The sequence below is a fragment of the Mya arenaria genome, chromosome 6 (genome assembly GCF_026914265.1).
Source record: "Mya arenaria isolate MELC-2E11 chromosome 6, ASM2691426v1".
Classification (NCBI taxonomy): Eukaryota; Metazoa; Mollusca; class Bivalvia; order Myida; family Myidae; genus Mya; species Mya arenaria.
Window position 1 is genome coordinate 49128907 of NC_069127.1, and position 22047 is coordinate 49150953.

General features: G+C 37.8%; 1 protein-coding gene across 1 annotated transcript; it reads right to left on the minus strand.

Annotated features, from left to right (window-relative positions):
* Window positions 1-10934: 10934 nt before the first annotated feature.
* LOC128239007 (uncharacterized) lies at window positions 10935-19248 on the minus strand. Its single transcript, XM_052955414.1, has 5 exons — window positions 19099-19248; window positions 17848-18017; window positions 16368-16475; window positions 12359-12538; window positions 10935-11922 (listed from the first exon to the last, which is right to left on the minus strand). Exons 1-5 carry the CDS (start codon window positions 19099-19101, stop codon window positions 11682-11684), a joined length of 702 nt encoding a protein of 233 aa, XP_052811374.1. The 5' UTR covers window positions 19102-19248; the 3' UTR covers window positions 10935-11681.
* Window positions 19249-22047: the final 2799 nt, after the last annotated feature.

Genomic DNA, 22047 nt, shown 5'->3' on the forward strand with positions numbered 1-22047 from the left:
AATGTTTATGCTATGTATCATAGGGAGCTGTTAATCTCAATAATACTCTATCAAAACCATTAAAAGATATCAATAAGGTACATTTAATACATGAAGCGTCTACAACGCTTTAGTTAATTAACAAAGTTCACTATCCAAAGATTGTTTCCAAATGTAATGGTGGCGTTTTCGTTGTTGAAGGCGTTGTCCGCCGTTTTTCATTGATTTTCGATTATGACTTGGTAATATTGATTAGAAAAAAATACCAGGTCTTGTTTTAAAATAATTTATAGAAGCATATAAATATCTAGCCGTACTTTTGAGCATGTTTGGAAATTCAAATCTGACCATTTTTTGGTCTCGGTAATGCATCTGAAAACACTTATATTACTATTTGATACCACAATTGCAGAAAGTATAAAAATAGTTTGCTTTTAGTGGGATGCGAACTCACGCCGATACAATTAAGGCAAACAATTAAAAACTGGAAACAAAACCTAACGCCCACATTCACTTAATACAACCGCAATGATAACTTAACCTTTAGGTCATTTGTTGAATCGCCTTACATGAGCTAACGCTATTTAAGATCGTGGACTTTAAATATTTGAGCATATATCAAGATTTCTTGTTATCAGTATTTTAGTTTTAACACACCTAATGATTTGCCACACATGATTTCGTCATACAAAAATGTGCATTTTACAAGAATATGAGCAAGTCCTTTTAAGAGAGAGAGAGAGAGAGAGAGACTTTTTTGTCCGCGATCAACGCTTAAACGTATTTTAAACAGTTTGGCCATTTGAACCATATATTTCGGTAACCTTTCTTTGTGATTTAAATGAAAATTATCTCGTTATGCTAGACTCTTGATGCATTTGTCAAATCAGAGGCGGTTCCGTGACTTGACTTTAGAGGGTGAGTTATCTAAGACGTGCATTCATAACATCTATAAAACGAAAAATAGCGCTCTAGGGTGCGGTGGGATATTAATACCCATGCTTCAGTGTGTGTATACCACGTGATAAATTACGTCATAAATGTTACGTCGGAAGGCAACATTTTGCTTCGAATGATGACTGATTACAAGGATATCTTTTCTTTTTCACCACCAATTTAAAGAAACAAATGGCAGTCTAGGCCACTTAAAGAGCCATGGCTTCGTTTTATTGCCGGAGTTTGATTTGAAACACTTTTACAATCCTGTTTCCAAAATAATGCGTTGACACTGCTCCATCAGGCGGCGGTTTGTGAAAAGGTTTGTCGAAGTGTTTTAAGAAATTAAACTCTCAATCCAACTCTATTAAAAGACCGAATGCGGGGCTATGTAAGCGGCGAAGACTGTGTCATGTTTCATTTGATATGTTGAATAAATAGTAAAGTTATCCTTGTTTAAAGTTTTCATTTGAAGCAAAATATTGCCTTCTGAAGTAGCAGTTGTGACGTAATTCAAATGGTATACACACACTGTGCTTGTATCAGTCTGCAATTGTCCGCTCCGGTGTAATTCACGCATAATGTTCTACCATATTGACATGAACTTTTCACTTGGACAATTTGAGGGGACAATTATGCCCCAACCCCATCCCCCACCCCTATCCCCTACCATTTACCTACACCCCTCAATCCGCTACGGTGCAAGTTGCATATATATGTGGAGGTCATGAGATTGACATATAGATTTATTCGTTTATTTCCTCGTCTGCCCTGTTATGACAGTTCGTACATTTGGCGAAATCTGAGAAATAGCGAGATGCATTACAATTAACTTTTTATGTTGAGCAATTTACAAATTACCTGATGTGTCATATGATATAGTTTATATCATTGTGGTGATAATGGCCAAATTATTCTTTTCAGAACGATTCGTGGAAAGCATAAATTAAATATCATTATATGTCAACGGCAATAATTAGCATTTATTTATTTTTTGTTATTATTTACCACATAGATCATAAGAGAAAAAAAACTGATATTTCCTCTTGATATCATGAAAACATTGTTAAAGTCGACAGGTGTATTCGTCTGAGCATTTTTATAAGGAAAGCTATAAGTTCTGATTGTATTTTCATAGAAAATCCCCACAAGTCCGCAACTCCCCACTTAGCTAGCCCGCTGAAGCGCTTTCCATACTCTTAGGCTCCGCCCACCTGCACAGAGAATGATGGTTATTCAACATTAACCAAAAAAAAGGCTCATCTAACTTTCTGAAGTTTTGTTTACTTCCAGTTATAAATGCTGTCGAACTCAGTTGAAGGCTCGAACTCTCCGAGACCGGCGAAAAAAACTCGATCCTCGGAAAATTCGAGTCATGCGGTAATGCTTAACTTCAGTATAATGAAATAGGTCCATTACATAAAGTTCGAGCCAACGAGGAATTCGAGCCAAGCGTGTTCGAGCCAACGGGTTTCGACTGTATGCCTGAAAGAAAACTTGAAGTTGTGTTAGCAATGAAAGAACCCTTGGAAAGCTCTGACGATAAAGAGCAAGCAATCGTGGGTGAAATAGTAATCAAAGCGCGAGGCGCTGAAAGACTATCTGCGGGCAAATATGTGAGAGCGGCAAATTTTATTTGAAGTATGGGAATGGGTGAAGGGCACATTGATAAAAGTGAAAAATGTGTCGAGGGCCAAGAGCGCTTTTGCCCACACTGGGCGAGGAAACTTTTATTAGATATCATACGATAGGAAAATACAATACATCATATATCATTTCCTTTAATGAACATACACATTTTGTTTTAGGAAAATCTTTTTTTTTTACAAACAACTTCAGCAATAATTCCATTCAAGATGCACAGCTTATCACTTAAGTCGACGTATCCCCATGTATTTAAAGATACAACCAGAGGCGTAGCCAGACTTTACCGAATGTTACGCACTAAAGGGGGAGGGAGTGGGATGGGGAATACCCCTGTAGCCGGTTGGGGGTTCGGGGGGGGGTCTACCCAGTGGAAAACAATGGAAAATGGAACGAACATGTTGAGCTCTGAGGTGTATTTGGAGGGATTAATAGGTTCGAGGCCGCTGACTTTGTAGTTACCAAGTGATTGATTTCGGCTCAGAAAGCTATCTATCACAGGAAAGCAACGTTTTCTTTGGCTGCTCTTCCTTTTATTCTGATATCAATTTTTAGCTTAGCCCTCGACCTTTCATTTTTCAAATTAATGTTACGCACATGCGTAAGTGCGTAACGCTGGCTACGCCCCTGACAATGCATGCCCCTTTCAATCGCTTCTAAAGATTTTCAGTGCTTTGATTATATATCATACGTTATGAAAGTTTTATGAACATACACGTTTTAACTGTTAAAGGAAAATGATTTTATTTTTACGAATAACTTTAGCAATAATTCCTATCCGATTGAAAATGCAGAGCTTATCAGATGGTCGTTTTCCCGCGGTGAGGGCAAACATGTGGTCAGTTAATGTATGTAGAAACTGTTTTTAGAAAATCAGTCAGTTAATGTAGTTGAAACTATTTCTAGATTATCGGAAATTATCTGTCCTAAGAATGGGAATATGATTGTGCCTTTTCAATTATTATTGATGAATAAATGTTATTTATGTGTAATGTAAGTATCTGTGTAGAAATAATACTAGTGCTGTTATGACTGCTTCGCACTCTTTGGGTGTTTTACAGGTTAAATCCGAACTACTTTGCTTCATCAAAAGTATGCATAACTCACTGTCGTATCAGAGAATGTGTGTTAGAATAAATTGGAAGGCTAAAATGTCCAAAACTATGCCAAGAATACACCGGAACGAAGCTTCTACGCAAAAAATGTGAACATCTTCTTAGAAACGTATACGCCTAAAAATCATAGAATGAATAGTATTTTGTTTATGTATAGCAGGCAAATCATAGTATTTGAAGCATTAGCAACGCGAAACCTGGGATACTACAATTTTGACTTTCAGACAATCATTTTTGTTTCTTATCTCATAAAAGCCGGTTATATTAGTAATACACCCTTACAAATAAGCGTGCTTCATGGTCACACAAGGTTATAATAACAAACCCTGCAGGCGATGGTACACTTGCGGTCGGTAACCTTCCTACCAGAGCATCTATTATTTTGACCAACACTAATCTGATAAATATAACGATCTATAAATAGTTATACTATGCTAAAAATAAAACGCCGGAATACAGAAATACAGCGCGGAAATAGCCGAACAAGCAAGAACTCATACTCGGATAAACTATTTTTATGGTTTCCACGTCATTCTGCTACTAAACATAGAGCGCATTGAGACCAAAAAATGGGTTAAAACGACATGAATAGAAGTAGTTCTTTGGAGTTTTCAGTCTTAAGACTACCTGCGCGCATGCGCAGATAGTCTAAAAACCGAAGTACGCTTCATAGTCTTTCTAAAATCTTTGTCATCTAATTGCGTCACCCATTTGTAAACGTTTTACAGATTAGGCATCCTAACGTGTTTTTAAAAAATAAAGATAAACAAAATTGATAGTTGAGAAGACATCCTGATAACCGGTCAATATTGTTCTATGACAAAGGTAAAGACAACACAGCTTCAATTCAGTTAACAGATATTCAGCTATGTTCGCCAGATTTTGAGTCAACGGCATCATACGCCATTCCAGTGTATGTATACCACGTGATTAATTACGTCATAAATGCTACGTCGGAGGGCAATATTTTGCTTCGGATGAAGACTTTAAACAACGATAACTTTTCATTTTCTTTACCATTTAAGTTAAACAAAGGGCAGTCTATGCCGCTTAATGAGCCCCGCCTTCATTGTATTACTGGAGTTTGATTATGTGATTAGTTTCGTCAAACACTTCGACAAACCTCTTTCGAAAAAAAAAGATTTGACAGGGCTAAATCAGACTGCGGTTTTGTAAATAGGTTTGTCGAAGTGTTTAAATAAACTAAACCAGTGTATGTATACCACGTGATAAATAACGTCATAAATGCTACGTCGGAGGGCAATATTTTGCTTCGGATGAAGACTTTAAACAAAGATCACTTCACTATTTCTCCACCATTTCAAATGAAAAATAGCTCAGTCTACGCCGCTATCAAAGCCCCGCCTTTGGTATTTTACCAGATTTCGATTGTGAGTTTAGTTTCTTAAAACACTTTAACAAACCTTTTCACAAAACGGCCGTCTGACGGAACACTGTCAAAACATTATTTCGGAAACAGGTTTGTCGAAGTGATTGATGAAACTAATATGCTATTCGAACTCCGGTAATAACACGAAGACTGCCCTTTGTTTCATTTAAAATGGTGTGGTAAAGAAAAGTTATCTTTGTTTTAAAGCTGCATTCTCACAGATTGAACGTTTGACATTTTTTATTTTTTTTGTCTTGGAATGAGCCATTTTTGCGAAAATCCATTGAATCCAGTTAAATAAGACTGCTGACGAAAAAATAGATCACAGATTTTTATATTTAAGTTCAGAAATTGATGTTTTATGCATTTTTCTTAAACCGTTAGTTTAGGCCATAAAACATTAATTTTCGAACGAAAATATGAAAATCTACGATCTGATTGTTTGTCAGCAATCTTATTGGTTCGTGGATATTTACGCACAAATTTGCTCATTCCAAGATTTATTTTTTTCAAAGTTGTAAAAATGGTAAATATGTGAGAGTGCAGCTTTAAGTCTTCATTTTAAGCAAAATGCTGCCTTCCGATCGCATTTAGAATTTATGACGTAATTTATCACGTGGTATACACACACTGCATTCGTAGCATGTTAAGAAACTCGTAAGTATGCTGATTGTTTGGCTCGATGCTGCTGAACTTCAAGAAAACGCAGGGTCGCTGAACTCACAAATTTCCTTGTTATGTGTTGGATTATAGGTGGCACACATAATCCTATCCGTAGATAAGGCTGAAGGTGACATGAATTTTATAATCGAAACAACTTTTACTCCGTTATACTACAAGGAGTTGTTGCAAAACACATGCGCTTCACGAATGCAGCATATGCCGGATTTCCAGGGAAATTCATGACGCACAAGTACTCCGTAATTCATCGCTTTTTACAAAGGGTTGGGCGGAGTGAGCGTGGTGAACGATCCCCTATTCACCATTAAGATTTTACTTCAGGTCATCTAACTGACTTAGAATACAACCTAATTGGATGACACATTCCAAAATAGGTGATAGACGACAGCTTATCGGTGCAGGGACACGGTAAAACAGGTGATAGGCGATCGATTATCGGTGCAGGGACACGTTGAAACAGGTGATAGACGACCGCTTATCGGTGCAGGGACACGTTCAAACAGGTGATAGACGACCGCTTATCGATGCAGGGATACGTTCAAACAGGTGATAGACGAACGCTTATCGGTGCAGGGACACGTTGAAACAGGTGATAGACGACCCCGTATCTGTGCAGGGACACGTTAAAACAGGTGATAGACGACCGCTTATCTGTGCAGGGACACGTTGAAACAGGTGATAAACGATCGCTTATCGGTGCAGGGACACGTTAAAACAGGTGATAAACGATCGCTTATCTTTGCAGTTACACCTTAAAACAGTTTATAGACGACCGCTTATCGGACAGGGACACGTTACAACAGGTTATAGACGACCACTTATCGGTGCAGGGACACGTTAAAACAGGTGATAGACGACCGCTTATCGGTGCAGGTGAAAGTTGAATCAGGTGATAGACGACCGCTTAACGGTGCAGGTGAAAGTTGAAACAGGTGATAGACGACCGCTTATCGGTGCAGAGACACGTTAAAACATGTGATAGATGACCGCTTATCGGTGCAGGGACACAATGAAACAGGTGATAGACGACCGCTTATCGGTGCAAGGACACGGTAAAACAGGTGATAGACAACCGCTTATCGGGGCAGGGATACGTAGAAACAGGTGATAGACGACCGGTTATCGTTGCAGGTGAAAGTTGAAACAGGTGATAGACGACCGCTTAACGGTGTAAGTGAAAGTTGAAACATGTGATAGACGACCGCTTATCGGTTCAGGGACACGTTAAAACATGTGATAGACGATTGTTTATCGGTGCAGTGAAAGTTGAAACAGGTGATAGACGACAGCTTAACGGTGCAAGTGAAAGTTGAAACAGGTGATAGACGACCGCTTATCGGTGCAGGGACACGTTAAAACAGGTGATAGACGATCGCTTATCGGTACAGCGACACGTTAAATCAGGTGATAGACGACCGCTTATCGGTCCAGGAACACGTTAAAGCAGATGGTAGACGACCGCTTATCGATGCAGGGACACGAAAAACATGTGATAGACAGTCGCTAATTGGTGCAGGGACACGTTGAAACAGGTAATAGACGACCGCTTATCGGTGCAGGGATACGTTGAACATGTGATAGACGACAGCTTATCGGTGCAGGGACACGTTAAAACATGTGATAGACGACCGCTTATCTCGGCAATCACACCTTTAAACAGGTGATAGACGACCGCTTACCGGTGCAATGACACGTTGAAACAGGTGATAGATGACCGCTTAACGGTGCAATGACACGTTGAAATAGGTGATAGACGACCGCTAACAGTGCAGGGACACGTTGAAACAGGTGATAGACGACCGCTTAACGGTGCAAGGGCACGTTGAATCGGGTGATAGATGACCGCTTAACGGTGCAAGGGCACGTAGAAACAGGTGATAGATGACCGCTTAACGGTGCAAGGACACGTTGAATCGGGTGATAGACGACCGCTTAACGGTGCAAGGGCACGTTGAATCGGGTGTTAGACGACCGCTTAACGGTGCAAGGGCACGTAGAAACAGGTGATAGATGACCGCTTAACGGTGCAAGGACACGTTGAAACAGGTGATAGACGACCGCTTATCGATGCAAAGACACGTTTAAACAGGTGATGGTCGACCGCTTAACGGTGCAATGACACGATGAATCAGGTGATAGATGACCGCTTAACGGTGCAAGGACACGATGAATCAGGTGATAGATGACCGCTTAACGGTGCTAAGAGAAGTTAAAAGAAGTGATATATTAACTCTTAACGGTGCACAGAGACAATTAAATAGGTGCTAGATTACCTCTTAGATGTGCACTGAGACTATAAAATAGGTGATAGACTAACTGTTAATGGCGCAAGGAGATGTTGAAAGAAGTAATAGAATACCGCTTAACGGCGCAAGGAGATGTTGAAAGCAGTGATAAAATATCGTTGAAGGTGCAAGGTGATGTTGAAAAAAGTTATAGAATACCGCTTAACGGTGCAAGGAGATGTTGAAAGCAGTGATAGAATACCGCTTAATAGGGCAAGGAGATGTTGAAAGCAGTGATAAAATACCGCTGAAAGGCAAGGAGATATCAAAAGAAGTGATAAAATACCGTTGAAGGTGCAAAGAGATGTTGAAAGAAGTTATATAATACCGCTTAACGGTGCAAGAAGATGTTGAAAACAGTGATAAAATACCGTTGAAGGTGCGAGGAGATGTTGAAAAAAGTTATAGAATACCGCTTAACGGTGCAAGGAAGTGATAAAATACCGCTTAACGGTGCAAGGAGATGTTGAAAGCAGTGATAAAATTCCGCTTAACGGTGCAAGGAGATGTTGAAAGCAGAGATAAAATACCGCTTAACGGTGCAAAAAGATGTTGAAGGCAGTGATAAAATACCGCTTAACGGTGCAAGGAGATGTTGAAAGAAGTGATAAAATACCGCTTAACGGCGCAAGGAGATGTTGAAAGCAGTGATAAAATACCGCTTAACGGTGCATGGAGATGTTGATACCGCTTAAAGGCCGGGGTAGTAGTATAAAAAAGGCAGACAATCAGAAAAATGGCCACTTCACTTGACCTCACAGAGCTGTCTGCTAGTACAGACTGCCAGTACATTTTTTTCAAATATTCAAATAATTTAAGATCAAATATTGCTAAAATTTACAAGATGGTTAATTGAATGTATCATATTCATATCTTGTGAATTTCAAGTCTCACAAACAGTTATAAATACTACTTTCAAATATTTATTATTTTCATAATTGTCAAACAAATTCAAATTTCCCAGCAAAGTTGATTGACAGATTTTGAAAGTTCATGACCTCCTGCCAACAGCCAACTGAATTTCACTACCAATTCCTGCTTACTACAGGTTCACTATCATAGTATGAGGTTGTTACTGCCATATGGTGGAAAACATACATTATCTGGGGATGATATATACAATCAAATGGCATATTATAACACAATTCGTGGACGTATTTGTCAAGGTATATGAGACTTTATTTATCTAATCTCAAATGAGAAACCAATGAACAAATTCTTCTGTACCACTCTATCAGAATCATATTACACCACAAGCCATGTAAATGTTTACAGTCAAAACTGCTGACCAGAGCAGACCTCATAACCCCAATTAACCACGCCTCCTCTGCCAAATTGGCTTAATTATTGTCCGGTAGTATATTTGGGGTCATGCACCCCGGCCTTTAACGGCGCAAGGAGATGTTGAAAGAAGTGATAAAATACCACTTAACGGTGGAAGGAGATGTTAAAAGCAGTGATAGAATACCGCTTATCAGTGCAAGGAGATGTTGAAAGAGGTGATATAATACCACTTGAAGGTTCACTGAGACAATTACATATGTGATAGATTAACTCTTAACATTGCAAGGAGATTACGAAATACGCGATAGATAACGCTAAAATGTGCAAGGATTCTACGAAAAATGTGATACATAATGGTGCAAGGAGACGATTGAATAGTGATAGAATACTGCATCACGGTGCAAGAAGACGTCGAAAGAAGCTTTTACGATCAAGGAATAGCTATACTATCTGAAATATTGAATTAGCCAGAGTTCAAATGTTTTCGAACCACGATTAAAGCGCCATTGTAAGTCAGTGTCAATACTGGCGAATGTTGATTGTCTGCATTGATGTTTAATGCGAATGAGGATCTGCAGTCCAAGCATCTTAAACTCCTGTGACAAAATAATTAGTTGTATGTAACCTTCGTCGTTCGTTGCTTTCCTTTGTTTTGGTAACGCCTTTATAAGTAGTACACAGAGGTATTTCAGAATGACTTGTAGGTAATGCAGATGTTTTCATTCGTCTCTTTGGTTGGATATAATTAGATAGCGGTATTATCATGTATTATCAGTAGACATATGACTCGTGGTCTTAGGCAGCCTTCGAATTTAAAAATCGTTAAGAGGGCAATCACAAATTGGAGCGGAGTTAACACTACCAATATCGACAGTGTGTCGGTCATCATATCTTAACGATTCTGTTTCACCAATTATCACCAGTCGACCAAATGTCACAATGTTAATCATTAGATTCGACCAAGAGTCGTACTTAATACAGTAGTCGTAGTAGACATTTTATCTTATTCAACGAAATGTCGGATTCGTCAAAGTGACTTTCTACCAAGTATCGTGCACCGTGCCAGATAGTACTTATGATTGTTTAAATTGGAAATGACTATTTTGGGCATTCAAATTTGATTAAATGTTTGCATGATAGCCAAATTCATTGGCATATGGGTATCTGAGTAACCGTCCATATTTGTATTTATTAAATTTATTAATGAAATCTGAATTATAATTGGTGAATCTTATTGAAAAGTATGGCCTCCTAAACAGTTTGATAAGGCAAATATAGATTAATTTCTAGATTCTCATTTCAGGGACGACAGAAACAAAATGGGGCGGGGATGAAAAACTAGCAATTAATTTATAGTCGCCTATGTTTGTCACAGTTTCGCATATAAGGCGCTAGTAATGCTGTTTCTCGGTAAATACGTTATCAATGAGCATTATTAAAGTTTACGAAGAGTTATGTCCCCTACTGCAGTTCTTACGAAAATAATGTTATCGAGTTTGGTTGTAATCTCGTCATATTAATAAACACTTCAATGGCTATAATTTCCATTGAAGTCAACCAATAGTTGTGTCACTTGATTGTCTTGATTATGAGGACAATGGTAATAAATGAATGCATTGGCTTGTTTTAAGAGTGCGCAGTCTTTTCACAGCTCTTGTTTATTCATACAAACTACACCATTTACACGCTTTAATTATCGAAACAATACATATAGTTAGCACTTCTTCCCAAGCCAGATTTTTAAGCGCCGGGTTATCTTTAATAAAATGTTGTCTTGGGGTTGTATTCAATGTGCTATTTAATTCAATCTTATGGTCATGCATCAGTGACTTTATTCACTGTATATGTCCGTTATCTTCTCCACGCGATCCGATTAGCTACATCGTTCTTAGAGCCAATTAGGCTCAATATTGAATACCAGCCCAGATTGTATTCATGTTTATGTTTACATTGTACAATGTTATAATTGTTTGTCATTTGCACATATGCGTACATACACACTGGACGCACCGTGTCAACAGACGTCCGACAAAATATCGTAACATAGAGAAGAGTTTTAGTTAGAAAGTACGTCAACGTAACATAATTATTTTATTGAAATGTTTATTCGCAATTTCAAAGGAACCATGGCCATCTTATAAAAGCTTTCGAAATTATCAGAAATAGTGGTCGTACGTGACACGTCCATTGAGACAAGATCATGGTCAATATGATTTACAAGTAGTATTTAGTTATACGGAGACAAGTATTTGTGAAATAGTTTTTCTCCAAAGCAGCAACTTACATTTTTTAAACACAAATAAAGACCTTTGCATCCATATTTGTTCCAAAGTATTTGTATATATAATATATACATAAACACGCGCCTTAACAATCACATTTAGCACAAATACACGATGTGGGAATGTCAGTGATCTCTGTCTTGAAAATCAAGTCCAGATGTGGTGAATAAACCAACACGCGTCTGGTCACAAACCCTGAAGGCTTACAGATGTAGCCCGGTATGTAAAAATAACTCTGGTAACATGATTTCTTCGTCACTGGCGTCCATGTTGTGGCAGCCAGAAGTCTAGCCACTCCACTGTTTGATGACGTGTCTGTTCCATAGCTGTAAAGCAGTATCGTATTAAAATACCAATAAATTTTCAATCTTTCTGCTAGTGCTGCTCAGCAATAAAAGAAGTTTAAGCTCTGTTTGAAAACTAGTAAATTTGTTCTGTGCCAGGTACCATATCCAATGACTAATATATATTTGAACTTAAGGTTAAGAGTAGAATCTGAATGTTGTGATTGGATTGGATTGTAAAAATAACTGGATCTAATGATAAAGATAAGAACTATATTGAATTCTGCCCAAGCTGTTGCGGTGTTCATTATTCAACTTAAGTTAATCTTATGGTCATACATCGTTGACTTTATTTACTCTATTGGTCAGTTATTAATAACAAATAATCCGATTAGCTGCAATATTCTTAGATCCAATTAAGACCTATATATTGAATACTAGGACTTATGTTAATTTGTGTTCATATATTTATACGTACAACGGATGAACGCATTCGGCATTATACAGGAATTGACCCTCTAATACAAAGCAGGGTAAGAATCCTCCATTGATGGCCGCAAGTTCCGGCGTCAGTAATCCATCTGGTTTCGCCCATACCATTTTTATAGGTGTTCGTACCAGTTTACACATACTCGTCCAATTGTAGTATGTTCCATACCTGAAACGTTAAAACTAAATTTAAGTTACAAATTCATAATATGTGTCACGTGTTTCCGGTCCCGACGGAAAAAATTATATCGGAGGGCACGCACGTAAGCCGTTTACCATGCATGTCGAGTTTCCGGCCACGCAGCGAGTCAGAAATTCGGAATTTTCCAACCGGGCCGGAAACACATGACTGATTTATTTTCTTGGTGGCAGCATCGGTTACAGAAAAGGGTGTTGTTTTTAATTCTATTAAAGTGGGGTTACCATAGCAACGAACGTACGCCAACATATAGTGAGATCGCGAATGGTATTTAAATATGATTTGACATATTTTAAAACAAAATCAAATACACTTTTCCTAAACTGACCAATGAAGTTACAAGTTTGAAAATAAATATAACAGAAACATATAATCAGAAATCTTGCTTACAAATGTGACTATAAGTGCTTTGATATTCCGGTCCCAGTGTATGTATGAACTTCATTATTAAATAAGATAACCCTAGTGCGAAAGTAAATTTATTCAATCGTAACAACAATTGAGATTTTTAATATTAAACTGCGTGCGTTTCCTTGAGGAAAAATGACAACGTGAGAGCGCATGTACTTTTCCAAGAAGTTTGAGATATTGAGTATAAGTTCGGAGACTTAAAGATGCACTATTACTCAAAAATAAGATTTAACACATTTAATACAATTGTTTTAATATATCAAAAAGGATGAATAAATGTCGAAAACAGTGGTTCTTATGAAGGATACCGAGTTTGAAAGCATTCACCAATCATTTAATATTTTTGCGTTTTCAGCTATTAAATACACGGTTATTATATTGCTAATAGTAATTAATATTTTCCAGAAGTGCCTTGTTTAGTTATTATTTGATGGTGTATCACTCAGAATTGATCTTTGTTTTACATGTGTATACATGTATTGATTTTGAATAAGAGTGTCACTTTAATGATTCGTGACAAATAGAGTAGCGCTAACTCGGGTGCTACATGTAGGGCGAGGAAGATTTGGTACCTATACCATAGCCGTAGCGAAACAATATCAACGGACACGAGACCTCGGTTGTTTTTCATTTTTAACGAAATATATAATACCGGACCATCTCATATCAAAAAAGGTTCCAGACCATAAATATTTTGTAGTAATAATAATTAACTCTAGTATATTATTTGATTTACGTAGTCAACATATACACAATTAACTGTTTCGCATAGTCGACAGTTACACACCCAATCAGTTTTCATAGTAGTTAACACTTACACACCAATGCAGTTTTCGTATTCATCTCTAACACACCGATTCAGTTTTCGTAGTCAACTCTTACAGACCAGTTCACTTTTCGTAGTCATCTTTAACACACCAATTAAGTTTTTGTAGTCAACTCTTACACACCAACTCAGTTTTTGTAGTCAACTCTTACACACCAACTCAGTTTTCGTATTCATCTCTAACACACCGATTCAGTTTTCGTAGTCAACTCTTACACACCAACTAAGTTTTTGTAGTCAACTCTTACACACCAATTCAGTTTTTGTAGTCAACTGTTACACCCCAATGCACTTTCCGTAGTCAACTTTTACACACCAATTCAGATTCGTAGTCAACTCTTACACGCCAGTTCAGTTTTTGTAGTCAACTCTTACACACCAATTTAGATTTCGTAGTGAAATCTTACACACCAATTCAGTTTTTGTAAGCAAATGTTACACACCAATTTAGATTTCGTAGTCAAATCTTACACACCAGTTCAGTTTTCGTAGTTAGCACTTACTCACATACATGTTTTATAAACTCAACACTGACACACACACAATTATTTTACATTGTCAGTACTTACTCATCTAAATATTTTGCATAGTCAACACTTACACACCCAAATGTTTAACATAGTAACACTCAAAACTGACACACACAAATGTTTGACAATGCCAACACTAACACACCTAATTGTTTGCAACACTAACACTTTTGATCGTTGTGTGTAGTCAGCACTGGCATACATACACATTTCTTTCTGCGTAGTCAGCACTTTAACACCCAATTGTTTTCCGAAGACAAAATTATAAATCCTCCGAATAGTTTGTGAATTTAACACCTACCCCTGGAATTGGTGTGATTAGGCAACACTTACCTTTCTAGTCTGTCTGCGTTATAAGTTAACACCTACCCCTGGAATTGGTGTGTATTGGCAACACTTACCCTTCTAGTCTGTCTGCGTTGTAAGTTAACACCTACCCCTGGAATTGGTGTGTATTGGCAACACTTACCTTTCTTGACTGTCTGCGTTGTAAGTTAACACCTACCCCTGGAATTGGTGTGTATTGGCAAAACTTACCCTTCTAGTCTGTCTGAGTTGTAAGTTAACACCTACCCCTGGAATTGGTGTGTATTGGCAAAACTTACCCTTCTAGTCTGTCTGAGTTGTAAGTTAACACCTACCCCTGGAATTGGTGTGTATTGGCAACACTTACCTTTCTAGTCTGTCTGTGTTGTAAGTTAACACCTACCCCTGGAATTGGTGTGTATTGGCAAAACTTACCCTTCTAGTCTGTCTGAGTTGTAAGTTAACACCTACCCCTGGATTTGGTGTGTATAGGCAACACTTACCCTTCTAGACTGTCTGCGTTGTAAGTTAACACCTACCCCTGGATTTGGTGTATATAGGCAACACTTACCCTTCTAGTCTGTCTGCGTTGTAAGCTAACACTTACCCCTGGAATTGGTGTGTATAGGCAACACTTACCCTTCTAGTCTGTCTGCGTTGTAAGTTAACACCTACCCCTGGAATTGGTGTGTATAGGCAACACTTACCTTTCTAGTCTATCTGTGTTGTAAGTTAACACCTACCTCTGGAATTGGTGTGTATAGGCAACACTTACCCTTCTAGACTGTCTGCGTTGTAAGTTAACACCTTCCCCTGGAATTGGTGTGTATAGGCAACACTTACCTTTCTAGTCTATCTGTGTTGTAAGTTAACACCTACACCTGGAATTGGTGTGTATTGGCAACACTTACCCTTCTAGTCTGTCTGTGTTGTAAGTTAACACCTACCCCTGGAATTGGTGTGTATAGGCAACACTTACCCTTCTAGACTTTCGGCGTTGTAAGTTAACACCTACCCCTGGAATTAGTGTGTTTAAGCAACACTTACCCTTCTAGTCTGTCTGAGTTGTAAGTTAACACCTACACCTGGAATTGGTGTGTATTGGCAACACTTACCTTTCTAGTCTGTCTGAGTTGTAAGTTAACACCTACCCCTGGAATTGGTGTGTATTGGCAACACTTACCTTTCTAGTCTGTCTGCATTGTAAGTTAACACCTACCCCTGGAATTGGTGTGTATAGGCAACACTTACCTTTCTAGTCTGTCTGTGTTGTAAGTTAACACCTACCCCTGGAATTGGTGTGTATAGGCAACACTTACCCTTCTAGTCTGTCTGCGTTGTAAGTTAACACCTACCCCTGGAATTGGTGTGTATAGGCAACACTTACCTTTCTTGACTGTCTGCCTTGTAAGTTAACACCTACCCCTGGAATTGGTTTGTATTGGCAACACTTACCTTTCTTGACTGTCTGCGTTGTAAGTTAACACCTACCCCTGGAATTGGTTTGTATTGGCAAAACTTAACTTCTATTTCGTCTGCGTTGTAAGTTAACACCTACCCCAGGAATTGGTGTGTATAGGCAACACTTACCCTTCTAGTCTGTCTGCGTTGTAAGTTAACACCTACCCCTGGAATTGGTGTGTATAGGCAACACTTACCCTTCTAGACTGTCTACGTTGTAAGTTAACACCTGTCCCACGATTTGGTATGTATAGGCAACACTTACCCTTCTAGACTGTCTGCGTTGTAATCAACAAAATCCACACAGGAGCGCGTAATTTCCAGCTCTGCCTTGTAGTGTGCATATTTTGTTAGCAATGCATCTATAGTTGCCCTGCAATAGAAGGAGATTACAGCAACAGTTGATCACATAAACGACAATTTGAACTATAAACAAACACTTCATATTTCCCTTGACACTGTTGTAAACTAAGCGCCAGTTGTCAATTACTTATTAAGGTAGACCATCCACAATGTGTTAGAGCATTTCAGATTTTGACATCGAGATTATAAATTGTATATGTTTTATGAAATTGTTAAATCATCCTATTTTGCATTAAATACATATGTTAAATTACACCATAATGACGCTACTGTTATACACTATATTAAAGACATGTAATAAAACAAAACAAAAACACTATTTTTGATATAGCAATTTCATCATTTCGTCTCTTAAATAGTATAATGTCTTTACATAAAAATATATCGGTGAAAACTTAAAATTTATAGAATAAAAATATTCAAATGTAACATGTTGTGACTTTGAAATGAAACTTTATCAGTAGCACAGTTTTGTTTTCATGACAAATGGATTACCTTAAGTTCTAGGATAAAGTTCCTCATGAATTTTAAAGAAAACCCGATAGCACATTGTTTGATTGTCTTCAACGATACCAAAAGTATATATGTGATCATCGGTCATCAGACTTCAACGCTACGTCCAATAGCGATACTTGTTCCTCGAATACCTTAAGTTACAGTGTATGTTACCCGTGATAAATTACGTCATAAATGCTACGACGGAAGGCAACATTTTCTTTCACATGAAGACTTAAAAACAAAGATCCTTTTTCTTCACCATTCTAAATGAAATTAAAAAGCCCCACCTTCGTTTCATTACCGGCGTTTGATTATTAAAGTGAACAGTTTCATCAAACACTTCGACAAGCCTGTGTCAAAAATAATGTTTTGGCAGTGCTCCATCAGGCGGTGGTTTTGTGAAAAGGTTTGTCGAAGTGTTTTAAGAAACCAAAATCTCAACCAAACTCTGGTAAAAGGCCGAGGACGGGATTTTTTAAGCGGCGTGGACTGCGTAATGTTTCATTTAAAATGGTAAAGACATAGTAAAGTTATCTTTGTTTAAAGTCTTCTTGGAGGCAAATTATTGCCATCCTACAAAGCATGTATGACGCGATTCATCACGTGGTTTACACACACTGAGTTTATCAGCTAATAAAAACTGCGGTCTCGGCAGATAGGTTTTCGATTTCTCAACACTTTTTCCCCAACATTTATGATTACAATTTCGTATAAACATGAAACACAAGAGCCAAAAATAGAAGAACCGTATATTCGATATACATGAAGCATAAATGATAAACGAAATGCACAAAACTTGGGAGTTTTTAATGTTAACATGTACTCATCTTAGTTACCGTACAAAACTGTTGCACAAACATGAAAATAACTGTAGCTATTCTTACGTTGGGTATGTTGTCTCCGCATACTGGTCCTCTGAGCAAATCCATTGGTGTCCCGGATTGACCCGGCCATATGTCCAAGCATCCTCATAAGAGAAGACGCATTTGCGAGCGGGGTATCTTTTAGCTGAGTTGGCGCCAATCAGCGTTGATATAAGGAGGATGTAGAAGATCTGAAGTTGTAAATGTTCACGTTATTAATCAAAATAGAAGAAAATATCCGAACATTAGGAGCTAATGATGATAAATATGTCGATTCTTAACAGATAAATTGTCATTGTAAACTAGAAGATTTGTTTATTAAAACTATGCTTACAATTAAGATTATTTCAAACGATGTGCTTAATGTATGAATTTAATATAGGAAAAATAGATTGAACTAAATTCTTAAAATGCAAATAATATTGATACATGATACAAAAGCAGAATGCCAAATAAAATACATAAAGCAGTGCATAGCGCATGGTTTTGCAGACATATCTGTGGAAAATGTGACAAATGAAAAGACGAATGCATACATAAAATTATTCTAAAGATCTAATTTTTCATGAAATATTTTTTTATAGTTTTAACACGATCTATGTCTATTTCATATCTACTCCCTTTATCTAGATTTGTTCAAAATGAATGCTAGATATTGCTTGTTTTTGTATAATTTCATTAATTCGGGTCGTGCGTGCATTCACTAAAATTTGGAACACAACATTTAATATTTAATACCCACAACTCGAGTTGGTGGAATTATACACGAGTGTTTAACCGCGAGTATAAATGTTAAATCACGATGGCAGTGGGTCAAGTAACTGTTTTGTACTATGTTCTCAAGGATAACGTCCAATAACTAGTATGTGTACAAGTGAGTATCCTTGCAGTTTATCCGCACCTTTTTGGAACCGTTCCGATAAAGGAGTTAATTTATGAACACTAACAAGGAAATCACTATCCCGCATTGAATTAACGCAGTTAAACTGCGTTTGATATAGAATCACAATCAATGTATTGTTTGGTCGCTTTTCAAGAAAGCAGACAGCAGTTCAATGCACTATTTTGGATGACAAAAATACAAAATAGAAACAGAAATTAATTCAATCATACAACATCTTCGTATGTTGTTAAATTGACGGTTTTTTTTATATTTTTGAAAAGAAACAATACTTTAATTAACAACTTCTGTAGTTAACTCTTAAAAAGAATCTCACAAAATTATTTTATTCATATCAATTTCATAAAATGATAAAGAGAAAAAGGACTTACCATGTTTATTTCGTTTAATCAACACATAACCGTTCAGATATTTACGAACATTTTGTTATAACTTCAAGCAGAGTTTGTCTAATATGTAACAACCGTTACGATTGGACGATAGGAAGGACGTCAATTACGTAGAAATAATTGAAATTAAAAACGTAAGATTAATGAAGAAGGGACAATATCCTGAATATAAATAGGGCGAACGCATTTGCTTTAATGTCAAACAAGTTAATTATGTAAATTTTGAATAACAAGATAATTAAGCGAGATGAAGATATGATTGTTGCATGCTTGGATTATTGGAGGGGTCGTTACAAAACTAACGTCATGTTTAATGTTGCTCGCATTTCATCTACTTTATACAATAACACAAGAGACACAGCAAATACACATGACAATAAGCTTCTGATTATAAGTGAATGATAACCGCAATACATATATCTGTTTCATTAACGTAACAGTCATATACGCATTTATAACAAACATAAATTTTGAGGTATTAATTACTGATAACAAGATTGTAACCGTGTATGTAATAGCTGAAAACGCATAAATATTGAATGACTGGTGAATACTAAAATGTAAACAGTAATAAACTAGATCGTGTCATGAGGTAGACATATCGTGTTTTCTGCACCTTTCTTTCAAATTGAACACGATGTCCTTCAGAACCATTGTTTTCGATATTAATTCACCATTTTCGATAAATGAAAACAAATGTATTAATTGTAGTATTCTTGCTTATTTGGGAGTAAGGGTTCATCTTTAAGGAACAGTTGGCATGTTCATATTCATCCAGTACTGTGCCCTATCCTCAAGCAGGCATTCGTAGCCGTTTCTGAATACATTTAGTTCAAGCAATAATCTCTTATTCAATTCTACATTGCCATTTGTCATCTCTTCATTTTCCTGTCCGAGCACTTGGATGATAACATGACTAACTCCGTATCTGCAATGTTCGCTGACGACATCACCTATAATAAAACTAATTAGTACATGTTATATAACATGAATTTATGACAGTGGTGTATTGTGATATTATTTCTTGTTGAATGTTAGTGGTGTATTGGTAATGCACCAGTCAATTGTAACCAAGGCACCCAGGTCAGGGGGTATACTGGGGATAGCCGGGGAAATGGCCCGTGTTTTTACCTTCCAGGTGGCCCCGTAGTGCCGGGTGAATGCGGTGGTTTTGTATTCGCGCCAAAAATAGGAATGGAAGTCATCTAGGGCCCTTGGGGTCAGGGGGGCATTTGGCGTGGATTTAACAGCAGTTGGACCGAAAGTCAAAGTCCCCGCTATTCCCCGGACATGGGGGTGTCGTGGTTACAATTGACTGGTGCATACTGCAACGACACTCGACGGAGAATCATTGGAACAACAACATTTTGTATGTGTTTAAAATTCTCTCATGAAATCATTACATGGCTTTCTATATAAATAACCGGTCAATATGTAAATGTTCGGTATCCGGTCCATGTTTCCGAAGTTTTATGTTACTTAAATATTTTCATTTGGTCTATTGCATATTCTTAAATTTTGCTGTGTTAAGTAAAGCATTTTCTGAAAAACAAAGTTACAGTTATTAATTTGAATTACTACTGTAAACAGTTAATTAAAAGTACCTATCTTTTAATGCATCGCTTCTTCTTTAATTCAAATCGAACATCCTTCAAATTTACGCTATTCGTATTTTAAGGCTGTAGACTGCAGGCATACAGACTGTAGCGACGCAGATCTTCTTTTTGTCATGACAACTTAAAATGATTAATGCGCCGGTGTTACCAAAAACGACGTATGGTGTTATTTAAAAAAGTGCGAACTACAATTAACGCCGTATTTTCACGCGGCATCCACTTGTGCTTGCTGTAGGACCTGTGCGTTCAATGTTCATTCCGCATTGTTACAATTAACGCATATTTCAAGTGGCCTCCACTTGTGCGTGCTGTAGGACCTGTGCGTTCAATGTTCATTCCACATTGTTACAATTAACGCCTATTTTCAAGTGGCATCCACTTGTGCGTGCTGTAGGACCTGTGCGTTCAATGTTCATTCCGCATTGTTACAATTAACGCCTATTTTCAAGTGGCCTCCACGTGTGCGTGCTGTAGGACCTGTGCGTTCAATGTTCATTCCGCATTGTTACAATTAACGCCTATTTTCAAGTGGCATCCACTTGTGAGTGCTGTAGGACCTGTGCGTTCAATGTTCATTCCGCATTGTTACAATTAACGCCTATTTTCAAGTGGCCTCCACGTGTGCTTGCTGTAGGACCTGTGCGTTCAATGTTCATTCCCCATTGTTACAATTAATGCCTATTTTCAAGTGGCATCCACTTGTGCGTGCTGTAGGACCTGCGCGTTCAATGTTCATTCCCCATTGTTACAATTAACGCCTATTTTCAAGTGGCCTCCACTTGTGCTTGCTGTAGGACCTGTGCGTTCAATGTTCATTCCCCATTGTTACAATTAATGCCTATTTTCAAGTGGCATCCACTTGTGCGTGCTGTAGGACCTGTGCGTTCAATGTTCATTCCCCATTGTTACAATTAATGCCTATTTTCAAGTGGCCTCCACTTGTGAGTGCTGTAGGACCTGTGCGTTCAATGTTCATTCCGCATTGTTACAATTAATGCCTATTTTCAAGTGGCCTCCACTTGTGCGTGCTGTAGGACCTGTGCGTTCAATGTTCATTCCCCATTGTTACAATTAATGCCTATTTTCAAGTGGCATCCACTTGTGCGTGCTGTAGGACCTGTGCGTTCAATGTTCATTCCCCATTGTTACAATTAATGCCTATTTTCAAGTGGCCTCCACTTGTGAGTGCTGTAGGACCTGTGCGTTCAATGTTCATTCCCCATTGTTACAATTAACGCCTATTTTCAAGTGGCCTCCACTTGTGCGTGCTGTAGAACCTGTGCGTTCAATGTTCATTCCGCATTGTTACAATTAA